At 35.6% G+C, this 16,876-nt stretch overlaps 1 protein-coding gene across 2 annotated transcripts; it reads right to left on the reverse strand.

The window, feature by feature from the left end:
• Positions 1-2,000: 2,000 nt before the first annotated feature.
• On the reverse strand, positions 2,001-16,381 carry TWF1 (twinfilin actin binding protein 1). Of its 2 annotated transcripts, XR_014295233.1 has the most exons (10): positions 16,272-16,381; positions 14,528-14,605; positions 12,308-12,486; positions 11,041-11,136; positions 9,788-9,892; positions 7,985-8,110; positions 7,573-7,723; positions 7,280-7,401; positions 3,864-5,911; positions 2,001-2,100 (listed from the first exon to the last, which is right to left on the reverse strand). XR_014295233.1 is itself a non-coding variant. In XM_082634713.1 (9 exons), the coding sequence occupies exons 1-9, from the start codon at positions 16,294-16,296 to the stop codon at positions 5,741-5,743; spliced, it is 1,053 nt and encodes a 350-aa protein (XP_082490839.1). In that variant the 5' UTR covers positions 16,297-16,381; the 3' UTR covers positions 3,827-5,740. The 2 variants fall into 2 exon arrangements, 1 of the variants encoding a protein (XP_082490839.1); XM_082634713.1 differs by lacking the exon at positions 2,001-2,100 and having other exon boundaries at positions 3,827-5,911.
• Positions 16,382-16,876: the final 495 nt, after the last annotated feature.

Here is a 16,876-nt window from a genome sequence, read left to right on the forward strand (position 1 = left end):
GGTAGCTCTTCACAAAGTTAAACATAGAATTACCAATGACACAGCAATTCCACTGCTGGGTGTGTATCCAAAAGAACTGAACACAGGTACTAAAAAAATACATGTACACATCTGTTCATAGCTTCTCCCAGAACTGGCAAATGGCCCCAAGGAAGTAGTAGCCCTACATACTGGGTTCATCTCTTTGGATTTATGTTTTCTCCCATGTCTTGGCTCTATATTTCATCACTACCTTAGTAGCACACTGATGCCTTTGAGCAGAATTTTTCCCCTAGTTTTCCTCAGGGAAAGGTTTGATCTGAATTACCCGTTATTTTCCTAGTTTAAGTAGAATAATATTGATTCTATCCTGGATACCCTTCTTTCTAGACCTTTGTATCATATCTACTTATGGAGTTTCAAATATCATCCATATGCATTTGGATAGATTCTTGTAGTTCTCATCTTTAGCCAACCAGTCTGAAATATATTATACTTTTCTCCCAAACAACTGTACTTCCTGGAATTTCTTGAACATGACATCTGTGCATTTGGGCATATGGTCGTCCATCTTTCTATTCTGCTTTGAATGCTCTTCCCTCTGCTGTCCACCTGGCAAACTCATAACAGTTTTTTAAAATTCAATGCTGGTATCCACTCCACAGTCTTTTCTGATTCCCCGTGCAGAAGTAGGTGCCTCTCCTCTGTGTTCCCATAGTATCCCAAGAATAATTAATAATAATAATGTTATGTACATTAATTTATAAACTTATAATTTAAAAAATATATATGTTGCACTGTTTTTATTAAATAATTATAAGGACTATTCAAAATGCTTCCCCTATATTAACTTATCTCATAATAATCCTATGAATCTGGTAATATTATTATTCACATTTTATAAATGAGGAAATTGAAGTGAAGTAACTTGTCCAAGATTATGCAGCTATTAAACTGCAGAGCTGGAATTTTAACTCAGGCATCTGACATCAGTCTGTAACCTTTACTATGCCCTCTATCATCATATTGATCATAATCATCTTCTCTGTCATTTGCTGAGCTGTTAATGCCAAGCATTATGCTAAGGGCATGATCACATTTTAGAGCCCTATAATGTAGGTCCCATTTTTTTCTTATTGAGGAAATTGATGCCCCCAAATTTAAGTAACTTCTCCCTTATGTTCATTGTGTTAGATTGCAATTCTCCACTCTTCCCTAGATCCATGCCCTTTGCAATATGGTTTTGTAATTCTTCCCATCAAGAGGTAAATTTCATTTCCCTAGTCCTTATATCCAGAATGGCCTTGTAACTTGCTGTGGTCAATAGACTGCAGGAAAAGTGACGTTTCAGTTCCAAGCCTGGGCCTCCAGAGCCCCTGTGCACCACCTTTCTCTTTCTCTGTCATGGAACGCTGCCACTGCCATGAGAACAAGCCAGGGCTAACATGCTGCTGCTGAAACCATGCTCAGCAGAGACAAGTCATCTCACATGAGGTCATCCCAGACCAGCCAACCTGCCAGCAGACCACAGATGTGAGAGAGGTCAGCCAACAGGAGACTTATAGAAAATAATTGCTATTTTAAACCCCTACGTCTGGGGGTAATTGGTCATGCATTAGTATGGTAGCAATACACAACTGATTCAGTCATATAGCCAGGAAGTGACAGCGTCTCTCTCTCTCACACCCACACACACACACACACACACACACACACACACGTGTGCAAAAATATGACCCGTGTGCTCTTATCCATACAGCTTGATAATAGGAGACTAAGAAATTAACTTAACCCCCATTCACGAAGGCATGAATGTGGAGGGGGCACAGGGAAACCAGCACAGGAGGTAACGTAGGAAGGAAGAGGAGGGGAGGAGCCCCGGAGAACTTTCCAACCCCTTCAAACTGACTTGCCCCCTCTCTGTCCCTTTCTTAAGAGACCCATCCCTCGACCCCTCCCTCTTCCCTCCCCCTCCCCCTCCCCCAGACCTGGAGGATCCTTCAGAGGGAGGTTCAGACCTCTTTCTCTTCCTTTGCTGGTGTAAGCCATGGTGGGTGCGTGCTTCTATGTGGGAAATAGGTCTTTGAAGTTCTTGTTCTTTCCGTTCCCAAGTCTCTGGGGCTGAAAAAGAGGAAGAGATATTAGTTATCAGATTTTTTAAATGTAAATAAAAAATACTCCCCCCCACCTCAGAAAAACACCTCTTCCTGTTAAGCATCCAGAGGTTTATAAGGCACTACTGCCTGACTGAATTCTAGCAAATGCAGATGGTGGTGGATCAGCAGTAGCCATTGAGTAGAACTTAGTCTTTGGTCTTTCCAGAACAGTCAGCTGAATGAGGCTCCCCACGGGAAGACACTTGCTGCTCAGGAATGAGTCAGTACTGGAGTCTCCTGGGGTAGAAACTATAATCTTCCAAGGGCAAGAAGTTGTGTCAGTGCTAGTGATGTTTGCTCTGCCCAGAAATACAGCAGCGGAGGCCAGAGCCTCTGTACTGAACCTACCACTGCTTCAATGTGCTCCCTTGCCCACTGTCCAAGGAAAGGTAAAATCTCATTCTTTTATTTATTCAACAAATAAAATATCCACTATGTCCTAGACATTGTTCCAGGTGCTGAGGATGCATCAGTGAATAAAACCAAGTCTCTTTCCTCCATCAAACTTGTATTTTAGTGGAGGAGACAACCAATATATACATAGATATGTAATTCCTAAGTGCTTTGAGGAAAAATAAAGCAGGATTAAGGTGAGAGGACAGGGAGTACAATCAGACTGGGAGGTCAGGGAAGACCTTTCTGGGGAGATGACACTTGAGCAGAGACCTGCATTAAGTGAGGGAGGAAGACATGTAGATATTGGGATAGAGTAAGCCAGTGTGAGGAACAGCACACTTAGCATTCCTGAGGCAGCAATGTGCCTGGTCCTTCAGAGGTCCAGCCAGCAGCTGAGCTGAAGCAGACTGATCAAGGGAGGTGGAGATACCCATGGGCCAAGTCATGCAGAAGTTAGTGGGCAAGAGTGAGGGCTACATTTTATTCTATATGAGATGTTACCTTTCATCGTAACCACTATAGGCCAATATACAGGAATACTTAGAAAGTTTGTTGACTGAATGGGGGGAAACCCTCACTTTATATCATTTAAGACAAACTGTGCCCAGTCATGGCTACACATGAATCATTTGTGTAACTTATGTGACTCCTGGGCCCACTTACTCATCAAAATCTCTGGAGATGAAACCCCAGAATCAGTACTTAAAATAAAACTCCAATCCTCGTAACATATGGTTGTATATGCAAAGAAAACGTGTGAAAGGATATATACCAAACTATGATATGGACCTCAGGCACATGATTTTAGTTCTGAGTAGAAATGCCATAAAGAATTTAACTTTTTAAAATAGTTCTCAAAATCAGCTTTTAAGGACAGTTCTGTCTTCGTGAAACTGCTACCAAAGACATCCATCTTGTAATATAGCCCTAATAAAAAGGATCAATTTGATACTGAATTGCAAACTGGAATGCACTCAGTATTTGCTGGGTGAATGTCTTTTAACAGCTTACTGTCAAGTATGTTGGTCACCCTATTGTACTGGGTTGCTGCTATCACAGTAGGAACTAACTCATGACGTTTCCATTATTGCTGCAGTAGTGGAAAAGTTCTAATCTACTAAAGCACTCTATTGACACAACTTGCTTAGGTTTCAAACTATTTAAAATCCTTTTTGATTTAGATAGGTTAATTAACAAATAGATGAATGGGATTTCTAATCTGTCACCAAGTATTGCATTATGCAGACTTATCCAAACAAAAAAAGGTTATACTAGAAAACCAACTTAGTACACAATTTAGAGAAAAAAATTTTATTGCAATATAAAACGCACTTATAAAATGTCCACAGAAGGCATGTAATTCTTCACTGCTATATAAACTCACTGGGAATACTTTATTCACCTTCTATTGTTATGATGACATCACCTAAAACATAAATGATGAGTTATACTATACAACAAATGCATCATTGATTTTCAACAATCATTGGTTTAATAATAATTAAGATAATATAATCACATCTATATTCTGGAATGTCCACTTACTTTCATGTAGTGTAATAGAGTTTAAGAGCATAATTGCACATGGATGGTAGAGAAAAACATTCACTACTAAATTATTTTATACCTTCATGACAGGTTAACTTTCTTCCTGACCGAAAATAACAGCTTCAGCAGCTTGGCCTATGGTCAACAACACAGCTCCAGAATTCTCAATGCAGTAGTTTGTGTGTATGTGTGTCTATGTGTGCACCCACGGAAAAACTTAAAGTATATCTTTCATAAACAAGTGCAACATTACTGTCAATTATTTTGCATTATAGTCTGATTATTTGTAAACAAACAAAACCCCACACAAATACTCTTAATTCTAGAAAAAAAAAATCTGTCAACTCATAATTATTCTAACATGCTTTTAGTTGAACACACATTGAATTTCTGAAAGGTGCATATATTACCTTAGATAATAAAGTGTACAAATGAGTGTTTCATATTTTATACTATGAAATGTACATTTCTGGTATTTGTTTTATGCAGCACAAAGTTTAGATCAAGAAATTCTAAATCCCGGATCCCCACAGTTCGTTTAGAAAAGTCCTCTAAAGTATGGCTCTTGCAGCAGGTTTATCAGATTAAACACGATGAAGTTTTCTAGCTCCCTCTATTTCAAGTATCAAAGAAAACGAGGCTCAAAATCTCTGTAGGTTGTAATTGAAAATGCAAAGCTTTAGAAAACAGTTAACTGTGTTTTGAAATAAGATATAAATTGAAACAAGATTCATTTATCTGTGTTAGGCTGATGAGTACTAGGACTTTAAAATAATTTTGTTAAATCTGAATATTTGCCTATAAATATATGGTTTTAGAGAGAAATCAATCGATGTTTAAAACTTTTTCAATATTGTTGACTTTAGTTTTGCTTTTGAATGATATTAATTTAATATTCAATTGGACATAAATATTTGGTCTCACACTACATATAATGAAATGACTTACTTTTGAAATGGAAAATTTTTAAAGCACTAGAAAGAGCATTTACTAAAGCAGTTTCAACGTGTCTTTCAACATCATCAGAAATCCTGCAGTATATATCTGGTACCCTTAATGTTTCAGAGTGAGTTGATTTTCTGAAATTTTAATGCCATTTAAAAAACGAAAAAGTCAAATAGAAAAGACTGCTGCAATAAAGCACTGTTTCTAAAAGTTGTAGACATGATCTCACAGTCTGAGTGAGCACTGCTCTTCAGAGCACCTTTTCCTAGGCACATGAAGTTTTCAGCTTAGAAAATAATCTAATCTGGTCCTTAACATATTCATTAAGTGGAATGAATATTTTAAGGTCTTTCTCTCTCCCTTAAAGAAAAAAAAGTGATGTGTCACCGAAGAGTAATAAGAATTGTATCTTACTTTAGATTTTCTGGAATTGGCCCAACTCTATAAAATTTTAAGAACTATGTGAAAGTGTGGAATCATCACTCTATGAAAACTGTGATGAAATTAAACATCATTATGTCGAACCCTTTTCTAGCTTTAACTCAAAAATAGAAATCATGAGTCTTCTATAACATTAATTTTAAAAACACACAGAAGTGAAAAGTGCTGATTTTCAAAAAGTACAATTTTTTCCCCTACTATACATCAATGTGGAATGATTTCAGTTCTCCTGTACTAAAAGCTGGACTTTAAAAAAAACTAGTATTGTAATAATTTTAATCAGTAGTGGCTTCAGTTTCAGCTGGACCCCTAATTAGTCTTCGAATTCCTCTCTTTCCTGAAGGACCTTTTGGTTTTGCAAAACTTTGTTTATGTGCATGCTGCTTGGGGTGTACTTCTTCATAAAGGAAGTCTGCAGTCAACTCATCCCCATCGTCTATCTCGATCTGTAAGAGAATAAAATTAGTAAAGTGTGATGCAATGTGAGAAAACACAACAATCAAAACCTAATACAAGTAATGAGCCAGTTTTCAGGTGTGAATGCTCACCAATAAGTGCATAATACTCATTCCAGCAAGAGAGAACCAAGGACCATATGAAAATTGTTCACCTTCATCTTATTTGGGGGGAGGAGGAGGGAGCTAAATGAGTTGCTTGAATATATAATTAGCTATACTCATTTTCTATTTGGTTCTCTCTTTCTACTCCAATTTAACTAATGTTTAAAAGTAGTATAGTAGGAATCACCACTATATTCTTAAGTTGTTCTGCTTTGGTACACTACATATTTTCAAGAAACATTACTCATGGCCCTTTCATCACTTGGGTCACTTGAAATCACGCTATAACACGGGTTGACGAACTATGGCCTGCAGGCCAAATCTGCTCAAGTTAAGAGCGTGTTTTACATTTTTAAAGGGTTGTAAAAACAAACAAAATAATAAAACGAAGAATATGTGACAAAGACCATATGTGGCCTGGCAAAGCCTAAAATATTTACTATCTGGTCTTCTGGTAGAAAAAGTCAGCCAGCCCCTGCTATAGAAAGTGATTCTTAAGAACTTAAAAAGCTCTTAAAGGGCCCAGTACCTACAACACTGGTAACTTGTAAAGGACCTGTGTTTTAAGAGTTGAAGGGCTCAAGAATAAACAATATCTTTTCCCATGCCTCACCTGCATTTAAGAAAATAAATTTAAGAAAACTTGTAACTTAGCTCCCGAAATGCATGTTTATGCCCATTCTCTCCTTTCCCAACAACTGGAAAGATTCTCAACCATCCCATGGTTCAGTTATAAATAGAGACTGTAGTTCCTTATTAATAAAGTCTTGAGACAATCACAAGTATGCAGCTTTAGTAGCACCGTCCAGCAAAACTTTCTGCAATATGGAAATGTTCTCTAAATTCTGCACCATCCAATACAGTGCCATTGGCCACATGTGGCTAAAATGAGCACTTGAAATGTGGCTGGTGCTTTTAAGGAACTGAATTTTTAATTTCGTTTAATTTTTATGTATATTTAAATTTAAATAGCCACATGTAGCTTATGGCTACATATTGGAGAATACAGATCTACAGGGAGACTGGGGTCATGATAGGCCATCCTCAAGCACTTAGAGGAGTTCCTAAGGATTTATGATGAGTATAAGAAAAAAAAAACGTTCATTTATAAACCATAACACATCACGAACTACACAAAAGACAATAAAAATGTGACAAAAACTAAAAAATTTAAAATAAATAGGTAGGTATTAAATATATTAATAAGATAAATTAGATAAAATAAATTAGATAAATAAATAGATAGGTAATTACCTTTCTAATGACATCCATTTGTAGTTGTCTTTCTACAATCTCTAGCAGAGGGCTCTTGCAGCTAGAATACAGCATCCGTTCTCTTATACTGCATGTGTATCCAGGCATTGAATAAATAAAAACTGTAAATTAAAATAATAATAAATCCAATTAGCAGCATATCAATTAAAGCACATACTAAACCTCATAAAGTTACAACTAAGTCCTCTGGCCAAGAAATAAGAAAGAATACAGTGATGAAATATCAATCAGCAAACTTAAAGTATTATGTTAAAAAAAAAAGTATCATATACCTATAGACTCCAAATAGTCTCCTTCATGGGAATGTTTATACAGAAAGAAATGATAACGTGCTGAATCTCTGGGAATCCTCTTTGGCAAATCTTTTAGTTCTGTATTTATTGTGTTGGCCAAAATTATAATTTCATTTTTTATATCTATTTCCTGTCAATAAGAAACAAAATATATTTATTAAGACAGATACACAGAAATTTAAAATTTATAAATTAAAAAACGAGACAAGGGGAAACTTACACAATTTCACTTTTTCCACAGTGAATATATATTGCTTTTGTAGTTTAAAAAAAATGAATAAAAAATAAAAAGGAAGCAAATAAAGATTTAAAATCCATTAAAAACAAACGTTATGCAAGCCATAGATACCAAGAAGTGAAGCCATTTCATAATAATCATTATATCTCTTACCAATTGCACATAGTTGAGCTGTCTGTTATTCAATTTTTCCAAAGCCTGAAAAGCTTCTCGAGAGATAGGAAATGCTACTCCTTGTAGTGTTTGATGCTTAGTGTCCACGCTCACGTCAGTTTGTACCTAGTATGACAGATTCAATTTACTGATGAAGTTTAGCATTTAGCAGTGTCAGATGGCAAAGAGAAGAAAACCCAACCTCTACAGAGTGAGGGTCATTCTACCCTTGCCCATTTTAATATAATTAAAATTAACACTTAAAACACTATGAACTTAAAAAGCAAATAATTTTCACATTTGTTTCAGGTTCTGCTAGCACTTTGTCAACATGCAGAGTGTATGCCACATTTTGATGAAAATGCCAGAAGTGAACATCTGAGTTGAGTGTGCAATGTTAGTGGGGCTTTGCTTATATGTTTGGTTTGGCACAATTGCCACGAGCTACGTAAGCTCTCTGAAGTGTCTTCAGATTACACTTTTAATTACAAAATTTTACTTGATAAAATTTATGAGCAGTGTGATATAAATACAATATGCATAGAACTTTACTTTGTTCTGCTAGATATAAAATGCAACACAAACACCATGCACTGAGTTGAAAGGAGTACAAACAATATACAAAGACACAACACAGCTCAACAAATTATACTACTGCAGAAGTTCCAGACTTAGAGCTTTCATTACTAAGAACATGGGTGTGCATGTATCGGAAGAAGAGAAGAGTACGTCAAGAAAGCTTTCAATGCACATATTTAAGACTTTTATACTCAGTAAATGACAGCATAGTATAGGGTCTCATTTGCAGTGTTGCAACAAAGTCAAATAGAAATTTTAGTTAAAAAAAAAAATGAATGGAGATTCTACAGCATAAATGGTACTGGATAATGAAAACATCATAGAACATATGCAAATGCATACCCCAATAAGATCCTCTGGGTTCTGATTGCAAGGAATAAAACAAACTATCAAACTTGTAAAAAAAAAAAAAAAAAACCATGTAAAAATCCATACTCAAATAACTTGAGTTAAAATAATATAAAGATAGATCCTTGCTATCAGGTCAATATTAAATAATATTCAATCACTTTTCAGACTGATTCTTATTAGTCTGTTACTCAGACAAGTGAATAGTAGTTTCTGCTACTTGTTCTTTTCTATAAAATTCTGGTAGAAATACAGTAGCTATTCTAACTTAGAATTGCTGCAGTAAACACATTAGAAATATGATAAACTATAATATGGATGAAATTTATTGACTCTAATATGCTAAACAAGTACTCAAATAACCATCTCCCATATATATATATGCACACATCCATCCAAGTAATGTCCATAGAAGTTAATTTATAGAGCCTCTAGAAATCCTAAACACACTACAGCATTTATGTTTTACTCTCTTTAGTCATCAGTATTCTCTGAAATAACAAAACAAACCTTCTTCAGGCAACCTCATTAGATATAATATCCCTCACACTAAATGGGTAACATACTTTTCCCATTTATCAATATTTAGTATTCAAAGTACAAAGTTAAAAACAGTTGTACTTATCACAGGAAGATTACTAATCTATAACCTACATTATAAAGACAGGAGAAAGCTATTTATGAAACTGACATGAAGTTTAATATTCACTTTTAACTTTTTCCTGAAGACACATTGAGCACAGTCTTGTCTCTAAACTGAACAGAATGTAAGCTATCTAACTTATTTATTCTCTAGTTACCTCTTCATCAATTAATTAAAAATGCAATATTTTTAAGCACTTAGAGTCTTGCAAGGTTTCAAAATGGTAATAATACCTCATTAATTTTAATCTGTCGTAATTCTTCTTCAGCTGCAGTCAGTGGGGCAGGAGAAGACTGTGACAGCAAATATTTCTTATATCCATGTAATGACACATCTTCCTGTGAGCACAGAAACTGACTGTTACTAGTTGTGAGGCTACTTTAGGAAAACAAAGTCATTAATTTAACAGAAAATATTTTAACTAAAAATAAATAGTAACAATAATTTTATTACTTCTTTTTTTTTAATATTCTATGCTACAGGTTTCAAAAAGTTTTAAGGGGATTAGCTACACTTCATTCCCTAAAGCTTTATAATTACTAGATCTTTTGTGTGAGTGTGATGGTGGTAACGCCAGCCACATGACGAACCTGATCATGCTTCAAGTCTATAGGACAATTATAATTAACCTGGGGAAGCCTGCCCCATAGTTATTCAATAATCAACATATTCAGATTCTGAATTCTGTACTGTAATGAATTATATATTTTCTCTATAATTATTCATAGAAAATAATTACAGTTCTTATTTAAAATAAAAAGTATTCCAAAGAAGTTTACTTCTCATCAAAATTTTGTGGTTTGGAAGACTGAGAATAGAATTAAGAAACCAGGCCACTTCACAACTGATGTGAATAAGCAAAGGATACCCATCTAGTCTTGTGCTCTATCCACCAGAATATATTACTCCCTGAATCACAATAAAAGCTCTAAAAAACAAAAAACCGGTTGAAAAAATACACTGTAATTTTCTTAATTTGGGGGTATATCTACATACATGTATCTACCATATAAATTTTATAATAAATTCTTAATCATAACTTAACTAAATTTATTAATTTATCAACAATTACCCCAATTAATTATGAATCAATTTACCTGCCTCAATGTTCTAGTTCAATTAATACAGCTATTGCTTCCACAGCATGTGTAAACGTCCAAAATATCTAAAACCTACTATCTCTTTTAAGTAGTCTCTCATTTTTCTGAGCCTATCTCCCCATCCTTAAAATGAAAAGGTTGAACTAAATGAGGGGTTGAACTAAATGATCTCCAAGGGATATTCTAGTGTTTGAAGACTAACAGACGAGATTCCAACATATTTTTAAAAGTGTAAGTATGAGGTTTCAGTTAACTTGCATATCATCTGAAACATAATATTTTCTCTTATTCTTTATGTTTACCGATTCATCAGTCATAATTCACATTAACTATCCCACTACCTCGGTGCGACATGAAGAATCTACATAAAAGTATAAGTTTTGTACCTTTACTGTTCCAAACACTTCATCTTTAATGTGGCCACCTCCAAACTCCTTTTTCAGAGTTGCTCTTGTTGCTGCATACAACATTTTTTGACGAACCTAGTAATTGTGAAAGTTTACTTATAAGTTTATAGGTGAAAACTATCATTACAAAAGAAAGCACTTTATAAATGTATGAAAATCTTTAAGCACATTAAAAAGAAAATGAACTGTGACAAAGCTGAAGTCCGTTGACTGTAACATGCTAAAATATGTGTATACAAATAACCATCATAACATCAGCATCTAAAATATCAACAGCTACTTAGGAGGACTTCAATTTATAAGTCATATTTTTTGAAAAGTAGAAAAAAACTAAATTTTAGAAAATCATTCATTTTTTTCAAAGTATAAAATGAATTCAGGATTTAAAAAAACTACTTAAAACACTATTTTAAAATCACTGAAATGAAGTAAACTTGATAATGACATTTTACTCAAAGCAAGTCTAGGTCAGACACTACTTATTAAGTTGTTTAAGAATCAAATATTCATGGCATAACTATGGCATAAACCATTCTATGAGGGACAAAGTAGAAAAGAACTACAATATATACTATTATTAAAGAGTCTGATAGCATCTATGGAAAACTACTAAAGATAACTGCCAACCAACAGAAATCATTTCATAATTTTGCAGTCAAATCCAGTATTTCTTTCAGACAGCATATACAGAATTAAATAGGAAGTGATGACTTTTGAGAATGATATCTACATAACTTTTAAAATTATTATTTGTCTACAATAAACAAGAGAATTAATTTTTAAAATATTGGGCAGTATCCATATACTAGTTTTTTATTTTATTCTATTAATCAGTGTACTAACTCTCCTAAGAGAAATACGTGTTTATGTGTATGCCCATCACTTGAATGGTAGCTATTGAGAATATTTAATAAAATGTTCAGTTAGTTCTATAAAAATTATTTCAATTATTACTCTCAAAGTAGTAACCTTCATTCTTCAGAGGTCCACAGAGTCATTCATAATTGCCACAAATTTTTAAATTTAAAATCAATAATAATTCTACTGATTTCAATCAAGGTCAAGATTTATGAATCTAAGTACATTACCCCTGATTCTACATTACCAATCACAAGGATTTTTTTCCATGATCATTCCCATCTATGAGATATGACTGTTGCTTCTTAACTTTCTCTTGGCCTAGGAATATTTCAGAAAAAATTTTTCTAGCTTTTAATGTTAAATAAGTAACCAAAAAATTACTTACATGAGAATGGTCTGGAGACCACGCAATGAATATCCATTCATATCCCTGGGCATTCTGAGAATCTAACCTGAATAATACGTAGCACGGTTGTTTGTCCTCCAACAGGGGTAAAACAAAGGAATCATAATCCTTATCCCAGGAATCTAAAGGCTGCCTACACGCTCCAACCACAAGTTTCTCTATGAAGAACAATTTTTAAAAGATATATAAATGGTTTAAAATGCCAAATGGTAGAATAATGAAGAATAGAAGAATAAATTAATAGTTAGTTCTTAATTGCTATTATTCACATCAAAATATAGAAAGGGCAAAGGTTGTAACACAGGAAATAAATATAATATAAAGCAATATTAAAAACAGTTATAAAAATTATAACCAGCATAGTTAAAATAATGTTATAAACACAAGAAAGGAACATACAAAAATGATTATAAATAGTTGAGTTGCATGGTTGAAGAGAGGGTGATTATATTCTATTGTCCAAATATTTATGCTATAAATTATCAACAAAATATATTTAACTAAGTGTCCTACCGCTCAAAGGTATAATTTCTGAAATTAAACACTGAATCGTACAGTTAAGAAATACTAAATAAAGACAGGTTTAGCTCCTATTTGGCCATAATGCTACAAATTTTAATATTTGTCCAGAAACATAAATTGGTACAGCCACTTTGAGGCATTATTGGGCGAATCAAGTGAAACTGCTAATGTACCCTGCATAGAGAATCTCTTGCACATATATACCAAGGTGTTCAATGCAGCACTATAAAATAACAGTGGAAACTGAAAATAGCCTAAATATTCATCAATAAGAGAATGGACATATAATATGTGGCATAGTCATATTATACAATTCTATTCATATTTTAAAAGAATTAGTGAGCCTCTATCAAAACTAATTATAAAAGCAATGTTTACAGGAAAAGGAATGATGCAGAAAAAGATGTCAGTTTATGTGAACTTAAAAACTCAAAACAGCACTATATATTATTTAGGGATACATATAAAAAACAGATTGAATAAAAATAAGGTTCCTAATATAGTTGCCTCAGGAGAAGGTCAGGAAGTAAAACTGTTTAAAGCGAATGTTCTTATATCACAACAACATTAAATTACAAAAGGCTTGAAGCAAATATGATAAAAATGTTAGCAGTTATTAATTTAAGGAGAAATGGAAGTATTTGTTATATTATTTATTATTCATAATTTCCTTATTTAAAAAATTTTCTCAAAACAAAAATAAAACCAGAAAATAGTGATAGAGGAAATATTGTCATTTTCTTGCTGTAGAGATGTTATATAAACTTTTCCATTTTACTTACTTAACTAGTCAGTTAGGAAGTGATGACATTTAAAATTTTAGTTCAATAGTTCTAAAATATGCTGCTTTCCAGTATATGTTTATTCTTGTTGAGTGTGTTAATATATGTAGAACTGCCTATTTTTCAAACTATTTTGGTATTTTTAATATATAAGAGAAAATGGAAAGCAAATTAGATTTACTTCCAGTTTATAAAAGAAAAAGATATTTTCCCAAAGCAAAATATTTAAGTTATTTAAGAAATTAGGTCAATGGAATATTTTAACATATTCATTTGAAATTAAGTAGTTATAATATTAATTATTCACACTCAAACCAGCTGAATTAAAAGACTCTCCCACCCAGTGAATTTCCTTACGTACAGCTTTATTTTGAAAGGATCAATTTATAGTTTGTTACACTCAGAACTTTTTCCCATAACAAGAAAGGGGAATCATTTCTGCAGCACACACTGCAATCAAGTTGAGAAAATGGGAGAGTTTAAAATCCTTCCTTTCTACCTCAAAACTAACTTTACTGAATAACAATTCACAAGTAACTTTTCTTTTGTGTGGGATAATCACCTGTTACTGATTTTCATTCCAGAGATGCAAGCACTGATATTCGATACAAATTGTGGTACAGAAACTGAGACACAAAAAGTGTAAGAGGAAGATGTCACACCAAAAACAACATCTTTTTGTTTCCGTGAGAGTCAACTACAGAATGCACAAAGTAAGGTAAGCAGGGGCCCGTAGGACATGTTCAAAATGTAGAGGAGCCAAGTTAACTAAAGGCGAGCTCTGAACCTGCTTCACATTTATTAATAGTCCAAATCACTGACAATGATTTAGAAGTTTAAAAATACAACAGCCAATAATCCAAGGACAAACAACATTTAAAAATGCTTAACTAACCATTTTCAATCGATATCTTCAGAAGTCTGTATTTTCCATTTCTTGCTCTGGCAAAAATATCTTTAACATCCTCACTTGCTGTGGAAAAAGATACAGAAAAGTAAACCTATTTTTAATACTTATGTATTAATACTTTCTGATGCTACTTGAATATGGAAAAAAATGAAATGTAATACAAAGAAAACATCTTGAAGATGCAGTATTCTCTTATCAGTAATTTAAATTACAAAAATTAAAAGGTGTAACAGTAGACATTGTATACAGCTAAGAAACATAAATATTAACATTTTAAAAGTATATTAATTCTAACCTGTTTTACCTAGATAATTCCATAGCAGAAATTTACACTTGGAATGAATATATTAAAGTTTCTCAAACTCAATAATCACAAATCACAATTTTGAAAAACACCTTTATTGCTTGTTTGAAAAATGCTGAAAACCTGCTTTCACTCTCTTCTGGTCCAATTTCAAGCTTATAATAAACAAACACACCTCCTTCATCAATTCATTTTTTACATTTTCACCTTTAAAAACAACAATTAATGTCAAATACCCTATCCTGATTAAAGAAAAAGACAACACAATTCATTCAAGCTCGTACTTCTGGTCATACTTCTCTAATTCGTATTTCTTAAAAACCTGGAGTAATCTCACTGAGCAAATATATATTTAATAACCTAGCCCTTGTGCTCCTATTAAAGCTTCAATTTCGTTCTAATTTTATTCTTGAGTTGTATATTGAGAGCAAGAACCACTGTTTAGTAGTGCTTGCTATAACGCTCAAGCATGAAAGTCAATAATTATATATATCAAAACTAACGCAGACAAAACAATGCTTTTAGATTTGCGACTGTTTTGCTTGTGTTTGTGCGTGCAGGAGGAGGTGTGGGGTGGTGTCAAAGACCCTTAAGAACAAAACACAATTAGACGTTCATCTGGGGAAAAGATTCGTTGTCCATTAACAGGAGGAGCTGTGTTTACATTACAATTCGTTAAGTGATCGCGAGTAACCCGGGACGTATTATTTGATTTTGATGAGGTGAGCGCTTTCAGACCGCCCATTTTCAAACCAGGAAACAACACAGGTCAACTATAACTGCACATTCAACTGTCTGCCCGGGACGATTAAACGCAACCACACAGATCAAACTTTTCAGTTCCCTGGGTAGTATCTAAGAACAACCAAGACGCCTCATACTCAGGATACAGACAACGGTGTTGATGTTCCAATTTTGGAAGAAAATGCGGAAGAGTTTGGGAAGCACCCTTACTGGAAATGAAAAAGATTCCCGCATCTTTCTTTTGATAATCCAAATCTTGTAACAACTCTAAAGTTGGACCGTGAAAAAGAAAATTCGCCCGTCTCTCGACAGCAAAAAGAGCCCCAATCGCCTCCACGGTTCCAGGTCTTCCCAGTCCGATAAAAAAGGGGAAAGTTGGGCTAACGGCGGCGGCGGCAGGCACGCCCCCTTCACCCCGGCCGCCGCGGAAAGCCATTTCCTTCGCTCCGGCGAATTTCGGGTCCATCGGCAACGTGGCGGCGGCCGGCCCGGGATGGGAGGGTGGCAGGCCGGGAGCGCCCGAGACACGAGAGCGCGGAGAGGCGCAGAGGCCCGGTTCGTCCCCGAGACCGACTCCCTGTGTTCCGGGACCGACTCCGGCCCTGCCCATCCCACCGCCCTCCCGCCTCGCCGGGGGCCTCCCAGGAGTCCCTTCCCCGCAGGCAGCACCGGCGCCGTTACCTTGGATGCCGGTCTGATGGGACATGGCGGCGGCCGCGGGCTCCCGGCTCCGGCGCTGAGTGCAGCGAGCGGCCCCGGCCGGCGGCTCCAGGAAGTGGCGGCTACTCCACCAGCCCTGTCGCGTCATCAGCCTGCGACCCGCCCCGCCCCCGCCCTCGCCCCCGCCCCCGCCCCGCGAAGCCCGCGGCGTCCTCGCGCGCCCCCGTCGCTCTCGCCACCTGCCTTCTGACAGCCGCGCAGTGTCCGCGCAGCCGGACTGCTGGTCCAGGCCCCCGGCCCTCAACTTCAGCTCACTGATGGGGGTCACAGTCCACGGTATTTGCCGCCGTTTCTCCCCCTCCACCTCGGTGAAACACTGCTGGCCCAGCAGGATGAGTTTGCCCTCTGGGGTCTGCCCTCCAGTGACCCTGCCGACACCGCCTTTCACTGGTTCAGCAAAAACGTTGCTCAAAAGCAGAAATGAACGTTTTACTGAACACACGTTTTCAGCTTTAAAAAGATGTGCATGATATCCTTCTTGGTTTACTCTTCCTGTAGTCTATACAATTTAATGTAAGCGGTCACTCCCCGCCCCTTTTTTTATAGAAAGAATTAATAGATAGGCA

The sequence above is a fragment of the Mesoplodon mirus genome (genome assembly GCF_964341445.2).
Source record: "Mesoplodon mirus genome assembly, chromosome: 11".
NCBI classification, from domain to species: domain Eukaryota; kingdom Metazoa; phylum Chordata; class Mammalia; order Artiodactyla; family Ziphiidae; genus Mesoplodon; species Mesoplodon mirus.

What these genes read in the sequence shown, in the direction of transcription:
- TWF1 (XM_082634713.1), bottom strand. Translation starts at nt 16,296, where the DNA reads ATGTCCCATCAGACCGGCATCCAAG. An exon ending in CCATCAGACCGGCATCCAAG is followed by an intron (nt 14,606 to 16,271) that starts GTAACGGCGCCG and finishes CTTTTTCCACAG; the next exon opens with CAAGTGAGGATGTTAAAGAT. An exon ending in GAAGATATCGATTGAAAATG is followed by an intron (nt 12,487 to 14,527) that starts GTTAGTTAAGCA and finishes TGTTCTTCATAG; the next exon opens with AGAAACTTGTGGTTGGAGCG.